This window comes from Mustela nigripes, chromosome X, assembly GCF_022355385.1.
Source record: "Mustela nigripes isolate SB6536 chromosome X, MUSNIG.SB6536, whole genome shotgun sequence".
In the NCBI taxonomy this organism is placed as follows: Eukaryota; Metazoa; Chordata; class Mammalia; order Carnivora; family Mustelidae; genus Mustela; species Mustela nigripes.
Window position 1 is genome coordinate 13,520,496 of NC_081575.1, and position 10,878 is coordinate 13,531,373.

General features: G+C 41.3%; 1 protein-coding gene across 1 annotated transcript; it reads right to left on the bottom strand.

The window, feature by feature from the left end:
* Nucleotides 1-8,689: 8,689 nt before the first annotated feature.
* Nucleotides 8,690-8,995, bottom strand: LOC132007704 (histone H2A-Bbd type 1-like). Its single transcript, XM_059385970.1, has one exon. It carries the CDS (start codon nt 8,993-8,995, stop codon nt 8,690-8,692), a length of 306 nt encoding a protein of 101 aa, XP_059241953.1.
* Nucleotides 8,996-10,878: the final 1,883 nt, after the last annotated feature.

The following is a 10,878-nucleotide window of genomic DNA, read 5'->3' on the forward strand; positions in this document are numbered from 1 at the left end:
GAGGGGTAAAAGAATAGTGTGTGTGTGTGTGTGTGTGTGTGTGTGTGTGTGTGTGTAGGATATCTAACATTCCTGGCCCTCATTCACTAAAGCCCAGTAATACCCTCTGACTATTGGGACAACTAAATTTGCTCCCACAAATTTCAAAAATATCCACTTGGGAGGAGGAATGCTGTCTCCATTGAGAATAGTTGGTCTAGATATATAAGAAACTCTTGCAGGTCAGCAAGACAAATAGACTTTGCAGAACAGAAAACTAGGTAAAGATCGTGGAAAGGTAGTTCACAGAAAGGGAGCATGAATGAATAATAAATGTATGAAGGGATGATCAATTTCATTAGTAATTAGAATTATACAAGATGAGACACAACATTATATTACTTTATGCTCACAGCTCAAACTTTTAAAAGTGGATACCACACAGTGCTGGAAAGGATATACATAATCAGGAATCCTCAGCTATGCTTGTTAGAAGTACAAACTGATGCAGCTATTATGGAAAGACATTTAGAAGTTCCTAGTGAAAACAGAAATGTGAATTTCTCAGGCTCCAGGACTTCCACTCCTGAGTATTGAACCCAGAGAAATTACTGTACAGACAAACAACACATGTAGGAGTACGTTCATCACAGCAGTGTTAATAACAGAGAAGCATTAGATGCCATCTAAATGTTTCCAAGTAGAGAAATGCATAAAGTAAGGTATGTGCAAAGGATGGAATATGATATGGTAGTAAAAACTGAAATTGATTAGTGTATATTTCAACAACATAATGTTGAGTGAAAAGAAAGAGAACTGAAAAGAGTAAGATGTATAGCCCTATATTGTTTGTATAAATGTAACACCAAAATTATACATCACTGGGGATACTTGTTGTATGTGCATAAAATGTCTGGAAGGTAGATTCATGTATTCAAGATGAAGTCAAATGAACTGCATGTTGGTTTGAAGTCCATGTTGCACTTTGAAGTTGAGAGATAGGGGAGGAAATGGGGGTGGCAGTACTTGTAGAATTGGGGGCAATAAACACCTTCTGGAAAGCAGAAATTGCATGGACAAATGAGTCATCATTAGACAACCATTGCATTCCCAGGGAAGACTATCAGTCCTATTCTCTAAAAGTCCACAAAGAAAAAGCTAGAGGGATCTACAGCAGAATGACGATAATATATTCACAAGATTTTGCAGGAAATCATGATGGTGTCAGAAATCAGTGGTCTTTTTCACCTCCATTAGAGGCAGAGCCAAACAGTCAGGTTTTCGGAAGCCGAGATTTATCTGCTGCTTAGGTGCCTAACAAGACACTAAATGCCAGAAGATTTTTGTGAAAGAATTACGAGATCATTTTTAGTTTCTGCTAGATACTGTCAAAGCCTAGGAAACATAGGCCATAGGGAGTTTGAAGGATTGACAGATCTATGATGGTAACACAGGGGTTGAGGGAGTCTGTTTCATTACACACTGGCTTATTAGGAAAAGTACCACCACTCATATAACTTGATCGTGTATTTACATTAGCTGCTCATGGTCAGCCCATTATCCTTGATTAACATACATTAATCTGAAAACAAATTTGCCTGTGTGTAGAGTGACTCATCCCTAATGGTTGTGATTTTGTGCAATTATCAAATGACTTTTGCTAAAAGAAAAAAAAAGATCTGAGCTAAATTTATAGCTAAGGGATAGTAGAAGTAGTCACTGCTCTGATTTCCTCTCACTTCACAGAAAGAAAATAGTTGCCCCACAAATGAGTACGGAATTTTGTTATCATAGGTCAGCTGCAATGGTGTCCTCTGCAGGCTGTGTATGGTACATTTCATTATCTCACAAAAACGCTAGAAAGAGTGACTGTAAGGCTCTGCTGTATGATCCCGGGTTTTATATATAATTTTAATGAATCTCTGTACTCCATAAAATAAATTAGTGAGGCACCTGGCTGGCTCGCTTGGTAGAGCATGCAACTCTTGATCTTGGGTTTGTATGTTCAAGTCCCATGTTGGGTATAGAGATTACTTAAAAATAAAAATAAAAATAATCTTAAAAAAAAGAAATTAAATTTATGTACAGGTGTAATCAAACTTTCAGGGTGATTTTTACCCAAGCACATTAACATCTGCAAGGTGTCTGAAATTCCTGTGGACTAAGAGAGTAGAAATTATTCCAGGGCCATCTATTTGAGCTCCTAATAATAGTCCCTTTATAAAAAAGACCTCAGAGTCATAATCTGGAAAATCAGGGCCAAAGTAAGTGCTGCTTTCCGATATGATAGAGCTTGCTGCACCCAGTTCCCAGTCCCTGCCTGTCACATTCCTTGCTTCTGCAACTGGGAGTAGCTTCTGTGTCCCATTTAAAAGATCCAGGAGAAATTAAACAAAAGTTTTCCCCAAAAGGTCAGGAATCTTTGCCCAGTTTCCTAGAGTGACCAGGAAGTGGGAGGAATCACTGGTCTCTGAAGTCCTCTTATGAAAGAAAATGTGCTTACATAAGATACCATTGCATATATGACAGTGAAATTGTAGTTTCACAGAAATCATTTTTCTTGTACATTCAGTTTTAAAAGGACTTCAGATTCTGGGAAGAATTTCTATTTATTACCAGACCACTTGAGCACTGAAAAAAATTCTCAGCACCCCATCAATGCTCTCCCTCATGCAACTGAGCAGCCTAGTCTGCCCGCAAGAAGAGCAGAAAAGCTAAAGATTGGGTCAAATGATGAAATCATAGGGTCTTCCCAGGGCAGTAAGATTGACTAGATTACCCCCCACTCTAAACTGGGTACCAGTTATATCATCAGGGTAAAGCAGACCACCGATGGTCTTGGGCGGTCTAAGCAAGACCCCCAATGGGAAGGAGTACAGACTACATTGGGACTGAGAGCACCCACCTGCTGGCAGTTGACAATGAAACCATGGACTCGAAGCCACAACTACAAACATTTTTTAAAAATTCTGCCACAACGATGACAACTTGGAAGAAGACTTTGGGCTGCAGATGAGAATGCAGCCTGAACCCAAACCTTGATTTTAGCCTGAAAACCCCAAGCATAGAATTGTGCCTGAATTTCTGACAGACTATGCGCTAATAATTGGTTGTTGATTTAAGTGACTAAGTTTGTAGTGATCTGTTATGCAATAAAAGAAAAATTATCATCAACAAACACCTGAGCAACGGGAACTGTCATCAACTATAAAACAGATGTGTTTACGGGTGCTTAAAGAAATGAAAGAAAAGCTTTAAAGTATCAGCGTGAAATAAGAACCCATGAAACTTATCAGATTTCTACAGTTATCCATGGTAGAATATAAAGGATTGGATTTACTTCCCTGACTTACACAACTAGAAAACTTGATAAAATACATGAATCAATTGCTTTCAGACTGGACAGCAGGCAGCACAGGACTATTACCCCAAAGAGGAGAGAAAGAAATGACATGACCCCTCTGATTCCCTCACCCTATTGCTGGGAGGTGCTTCCAAGCTACTGTGCAGAGGGAGGGGGAACCGGACTGAAAAGTCAAAGATCAAAATGTAGGGAGGCCAGTGCCACTGGTGATCGTGTGAGCAGAGCACCAGAGAGGAGAAAACTGCGGGCAGAAAACTCCAGAGATCTGCAGAGGTGTTCCCTTGAGTCTTTGGCTTATTACTCCCGTGCATGCATGAGAGGAAACTGCCAGACACAGGAAATAGAATCGCTGAAAAGCACCAGGCTGAACAATTTCCGCAGGTCCCATAGGGCTGAGAATATTTTGTGTTCCCACCAGCCAGAGTGGAAAATGTCAAAACACGCTGTGCTTAGGGTAGAGTTGTCAGAAGGATAGCCCCATGGTAGAGGAGGTATATTAGATCTTGAGTGAAGAATACTGTAAGAAGGCTCAAAGGCCCCTAAACATTGGTCTTAGCAAAGATTTTTTTGGACACAACAACAAAAGTGCAGGCAACAGAGGCAAAAATAAGCAAGTGGGACTACATCAAACTGAAAAGCTTCTGTACAACAAAAGAAACAATCAACAAAGTGAAAAGGCAGCCTATGGGATGCGGGGAAATATTTGCAAACCATCTGTCTGATAAGGGCTCAATATCCAAAATAAGTAAGGAACTCCTACAACTCAATAACAAAAATGCAATCAGATTTAAAAAATAGACAAAGGACGTGAATAGGCATTTTTCCAAAGAAGATAGAGGGCCGACAGGGACATGAGAAGATGCTCTCCATCACTAATTATTAGGAGAAGGCATGTCAACATCACGGTGAGATCTCACCTCACACATGTTAGAATGGCGATCATCAAAAAACATAAAACAACTGTTGGCAAGGTTGTGGAGAAAAGGGAAACCTTATGCACTGTTGGTGGGCATGTAAGGTGGTGTAGACACTATGGAAAACAGTATGGAGGTTACTTAAAAAATTAAAAATAGAACTATCATCAGATCCAGCAATTCCACTTCTGTGTATATATCCAAAGGGTATAAAAACACCCCGCCATGTTCATTGCAGCACTATTGACAATAGCCCAGACATCGAAACAACCTAAGTGCCCATAGCTGGATGAATGGATAAAGAGAATGTGAGAAACATATATCCATTATCTATCATCTATCTATACACAGTGTATACACACACACACCCCATATATATACACATATATATATATTTATATATGTCTCTAAATACACAGATATCTCACAATGAAATATTATTTAGCCAACAAAGAGCAGGAAATGCTGCCTTTTACAATAACATGGGCAGATCTACCTTGAGGGCAGTATGCTAAGTGATGTAAGTCAGACAAAGAAAGACAAATACTGGGGGCATCTGGCTCAGTCCATAGAGTATGTGATTCTTGATCTCAGGGTCATGAGTTCGAGCACATGTTGGGTGTAGAGATTACTTAAAAATAAAATCTTTAAAAAAGAGACAAATACTGTATGCTCTCATTTATATATGGAATCTTAAGCTGAAGTCATAGAAATAGAGAGTAGAATGCTAGTTCCTAGAGGCTGGGACGTTGGAGAAATGAGGGGATACTAGTCAAAGGGTACAGACTCCCAGCTAAAATATGAATAAGTTCTGGGGGTCTGACAGAAAGCACGGTGACTGTGATTAACAATACTGTATTATATACTTTAAGTTAAGAGAGTAGATCTTAAATGTTGTCACCACAAAAAAATGTGAATTGCATGAGGGGGTGGAGGTGTTATCTTATTGTGATGATCATTTTGTAATACATACATGTATCAAATCGTGTTTTTTTAATATCTTAAACCTTAAACTTACATATGTTATATGTCAATATCTCAATAAAGCTGAGGGAAAATGTAAAAAACAGGTAAGACAAGACGCCTTTATTGCTCTCTACAAAGGATGAACATGTTGTAAATGAACATTCACAAAGAAGTTGAAAGCTAAAAGATGGAGAATAACATATAAACAATACTGTAAGAAATCTGGAGTGACTTTAGAAAACATAGTTCAAGACCAGTAGTTTTATTAGAGGGAAGGAAAGGCATTTCTTAATGATAATAAACAATACATCAGGAGGACGGAAAATGCCAATTCTGCGTGTTCCTAAAACACAGCCAAAAAAGGAGAAATGAAACAAATTTGACTATGTTAAAGAGAGAAAACGAAAAACCCACAAACATAATCAGAGATTTCAAAACATCTTTTCTGAATAACTGATCAAACTAGATAGAAAATAAGTATATAAAAGATCTGAAGAACACTGTTAACACTTAACCTAATTGGCATTTATAGAATTAAAACCAAAAAGCTGCTAAGTATATATTTTCTTTACATATATATGAAATGTATACCAAGATATACCATATATAGGGACATGAGTCAAGTTTCAATAAATTTCAAAGTTTGAAATCTTACGGACATGTTTCTGATTAAAGTGAAATTATATTAGGGGTGCCTGGCTGGCTCAGTCAGTTAGGCATCTGCCTTGGGTTCAGGTTATGATCCCAGGGTCCTGGGATCAAGTCTCGTGTCAGACTCCCTGCTCAGTGGGGAGCCTGCTTCTCCCCCTCCTCTTCCCCCTGCTCGTGTGCGCACACATGTACTCTCTCTCTCTCTCTCTCTCAAGTAAATAAATAAAATCTTTAAAAAAAAGAGAAGAAAATACATAGGGCTGAATGGAGTTATCCTAGTGATGTAATAAGGTAAAATACTCTACGCAAGCCACCATTTTGACAGAAAATAAGAGTAAAAGTTGAAGAATTATATTTAATAAAAATTAAAAACAATACAAAAATAGTTCATTTTGTGGGGAGGCCTGCTTGTCCATTCCAGCAAATAGAAGAGTAAGATCTGGACTGGGCTAAGGCTAAGAGGGCTTTGTGGCTCTCTCACAAATCACAATTATTGTGGGTGAACATTAGACAGTGAGTTATGTGTAAATATATATATATATATATATATTTAAGATTTTATTTATTTATTTGACACACAGAGATCACAAGTAGGCAGAGAGGCAGGCAGGCAGAGAGAGAGGGGGAATCAGGCACCCTGCTGAGTGGGGAGCCCAATGTGGGGCTCGATCCCAGGACCCTGAGGTCACAACCCGAGCTGAAGGCAGAGGCTTAACCCACTGAGCCACCCAGGTGCCCCTGTAAATATACTTAATGAGCATTATGTAGGAAGAAGGATCTCTTGGACTTATTTACAGAATCACATGTTCCAAGGAGCCGCAGGCCCCCAACCGGTTCTATTACTTTCATCCTCAGAGCGCTCCTGTGTAGCAGGCAGAGGCCATGCTGGGTCGGTCCTTTGCCTTGACAGATGGTGGAAAGCTGAGACAGGATAGGTTGCCAGGCAGTGGGGAGCTGAGAGGAACCCAGTGTGTAGACTGTCTAGTTCTCTATTTGAACTCTGACCTCTTATGCTCAGAGCACCCTTTTGTCTCTCCAGCGGCTGCCTTCCTCCCAGGTCATGGCCCCTCGGTCCTGCTCAGTGGGGAGCCTGCTGCTTCCCATGCTTGTGCTGTTTCTCTCTCTCTCTCTCTCAAATAAATAAGTAAAATCTTAAAAAAAAGAAAAAAGAGCTAGGCCTAAACATCTGGTATATGTGGAATAAGGTAGATGTAGCTACTCATTAAGGATACTCTGTGCCGAACTGTGGTTTGCAGACATACACTTGCTTAATTCTTGTGAAAACCCAAAAATGGAAGAACTTGTTTTTCCCATTTTACAGATGAGGAAGGGGATATTCAGAGGGAATAAGTGAATTCCCAAGATCACATGGCCAGTAAGTGGTGAGCTGCTATTTGGAACCCAGTCCATCTAGTTCTGCGGCTCAGGTTTTCTGGCCAGCCTCTTACCAGCCCTCTTTGAAAAGGTGAGAGGGGCCGCAGAGAGCAGCCTTCGTGTGTCCAATGAACAAGAGAAAACCTCAAGTAACAGCATGGTGGAGGGTGAATGGTTATTATGCACAAAAATTAATCCCTGGGTTTTACGTGTAATGTGGTGTCTGATTTTAGGTTCATACAAATGCATTTAAGTGTTTTTTTTTTTAATTTAATTTTTTTCAGTGTTCCAAAATTCATTATTTAAGAATTTTATTTTCTTTTCTCACTTGGAACAGAATTTATGTAGAATATATGTACATCTTTTAAAACACGTATTCAACCACATTTAACTCTGATGTTCTATCCAGTGTGTGATCATCATTGGTGTTTCATAGGAGAATGAGATAATTGTATTTACAATGGAATACATAAACAAATCCATTCATTAATACCTAATAACCATTGAGAACTGCTTATTTGGCATGTCTTAGACCAGAGAGTAGCTTATAGGTAATATGCCTATTTATTTGTCCACAAGAGGTTGGAAGGATCTTTTCTACCAGAAGAATCACAGTACTAATAATCCCTGCTTCAAGTCCTTTTTTGGAATGAGACAGCTTATAAGTAATTAATACATGAAACCAACATGCCCATTATTTCTCTGTATTCTTGTTTACCAGTTCCTTCATCACTCCTCCGTCTTCACGTGAAAGCCTGTGTGCCGTTAAGTTCATGCCAATTGTTATGTCACCCTCCCCCACGCATCCCCACTGCTGTCACCTTCTGACCAGCTGGCATTCTCTAGCGTGAACCAAGCCTTCTGTATGTACCTCCTCATCTTCTGCTCCACCCCCACGACCACCACTGTTCCGGGAATTCAACAAGCCTAGGAGGCCCCCTCCCACACCCTGTCCCCGCCAAATTTCTGGCCTCACCAGGGTCTTACTTCCTCAGAGCCAATGGGGAAGGCTTCTTACCCCCACTACCTCAGCCTCAGAGCCAGTGGGGAAGGCTTCTTACCCCCACGCTGGTGAGGAAGCCTTCTTACCCCCACTACCTCAGCCAGGCACTCCCACCAGGGCCACCCCCACACTCTGGTACCAGTGGAAACCGCCCCTCCGAAACCACTGACTGAAGTGGCCCCCACTGACCACCTCCTCTATCCTTCCCACTCTCCACTGAACTTATTTTCCTGGGTAACTCCCGCACGACTTCCACCCAGTATGACTACAATTGAGAGCCAGAAACAGGCCAATGGAATTCGCTTCTTTATTGGCGTGTGCAGGTGTTAGTAGCACAGGGCTCCTTCTGTGGAAGGTTTCGGCACTGGGTGAGGTGGTGTGGACTCCTTCTAAGCCCTGGGATCCAGGCACCAGTGGTTCTTGCTGGACTAGAACGTTTCAGAGCTGAGAAGTGGTGTCATCCTCAAAGAGGTGGCTATTCTGCATGTTGTTGTTCATGGCCCTCTGGACCCTGCAGTTGTGCTGGGCCTCATTGCCCACCAGCTCCAGAATGTTGGTGGCCACGTACTTCAGGATGGCCGACAGGCAGACCTGGCTGGAGAAGCTTAGGTTCTGGACAGGCTGGTGCTCCTGCAGGATGGGCTCTACATGGCTCACGGGGACCTGCAGCTTGGTTTTTGTGGAGCAGGACGATGTCTGCTTCCCTAGCCTGTAGGAGGTCTGACTGCTTCTTTTCCCAGACATGGTGTTGTGCTCTGATCGGCCTACCTTGACTGTCCAGCTGGCCTGAGCCTCTCAACACACCAGTCACCAGTGCTCACTCACGCCCACTGTGTCCCCGCACTGCAGCCCCTCGTTGGTCAGGGAGCAGCCTTTGTGACATCATAGACGTTGCTGTGTCATTGGTGTCCTCTGGGCCCTGATCAGGCCTTAGCCTAAAAATGTGTGTGCTGGGAACTCAGGGGTCATCCTAATGACTAGACCAGAATGTGACACCAATATACACACGGGCATGGCTGGTAACACCTAACATGGCTGAGGTAGAACAACTAGAACTCTCTCATACATGGTTAGCAGTGTGGGGGAAGGTTACTGCCACCACTGGAAAAAGTCTGGCAGTTTCTTGTAAAACTAAACGCATGTACTGTGTGATGCAGCTATTTTCTCCTGGGTCTTCAAGAAATGTAAAAATCTTGCCCCGCCCCCACACTATGCACCAGAATGTTCAGAATAGCCAACACTGGAAATAGCTCAGGTGTTCATCAATAGAAAAAAGAAAAAACATGGTATATTCATAAATTCAACAGTAAACAAAGGAACTGCTGATGTACATGGTAGCAAGGGTGTGTCTCCCAGGTACTGTGCTGAGTAAAGGAGCCAGACGCAAGATGTATGTTATATATGTTCTAGAAGAGTCAGAATTCTGGTTGCCTCCAAGGTGGAGGAGGGGCAGGGCTGATATGAAGGAAACTTTGTGGATATAGGTGTGCATTGCATGGATAGATCCATTTTTCAAGATTGTGCTTTGAAATGTGTACATTTTGACATATGCCATTTTTACTCACACAAGAAGTGTATGGGTGTGCCCAGGTGGCTCAGTCAGTTTAAGGGTCTGCCTTCGGCTCAGGTCATGATCTCAGAGTGATGGGATTGAGCCCTGTGCCAGGCACCGTGCTCCCTCTCCCTCGGCCCCCACTCCCCTGCTCTCTCGCTCTCAAATAAATAAATAAAATCTTTAAAGATAGAGAAGTGTATGAGGGTAAGAACCCAGCAGGGAAGTGGTGGGGGCAGATACAGACGAAGCGGGAGTGACAGAATGTTGGTACTTGTTGAAGCTAGGCGATGAGTACATGGTGTTTCATTATATCATTTTGCTGCTTTTATGTTTGAATTTTTTATAATACAAAGATATGAAAAAGAAACAAAGGATGAAAGAATGAAAGAAACAGGCAGACGGTAGTAATCCATCATACTATCCTTGTCTAAGAATCGTCTTGAGTCCATCGTCTCCAATAAGTAGAAGAGCTCATGAGAGAACATATATTTTCCATCCTAGGCCTGAAGCGTACACTCCTGGCTTCATTCAGCACACACACACACACACACACACACACACACACACACACACACAAATGCGCACGCATGCGCACAGAACAAAAAATAACAAGAACAACTTATCCCGGTATATTAAAGTACTTAGCTTCAGGTGATAGGATTATGAGGGTTTTCTACCCCGTCTATATTTTGCTGCATCTTCCAAATGAATGATTATGAATATACATTTCTTTTCTAATCAGAAAAGTAAACCATATTTAAAATATAATTTCTCATTGGGTTTTTCCTATATTGTTACTATGGTTTCAAAAATTCAACAGGCTTCACCACATTATCACTCTTAGTAAAAGCAATGCTGCTGATCATATTATTTGTTAGCAAAAAAAGACTTTTGCCAAGGTACGAGCCTCCAGGGTCCTTTTTTTGTATAGATTAAAAATGCAGTACCACACAAGAGATCTGCTTATTAGACATTGGGCATGCTCTCTGTAGAACCAAAATAACTCTTCAGAAATTTCCTGCCAAATTCACAGCTAAACTGTTATGCAAATGTAACTACATCTAAATTAAAA

Excerpts from the sequence above, each read along its gene's own strand:
- LOC132007704 (XM_059385970.1), bottom strand. The coding sequence starts at position 8,995 with ATGTCTGGGAAAAGAAGCAGTCAGACCTCCTACAGGCTAGGGAAGCAG.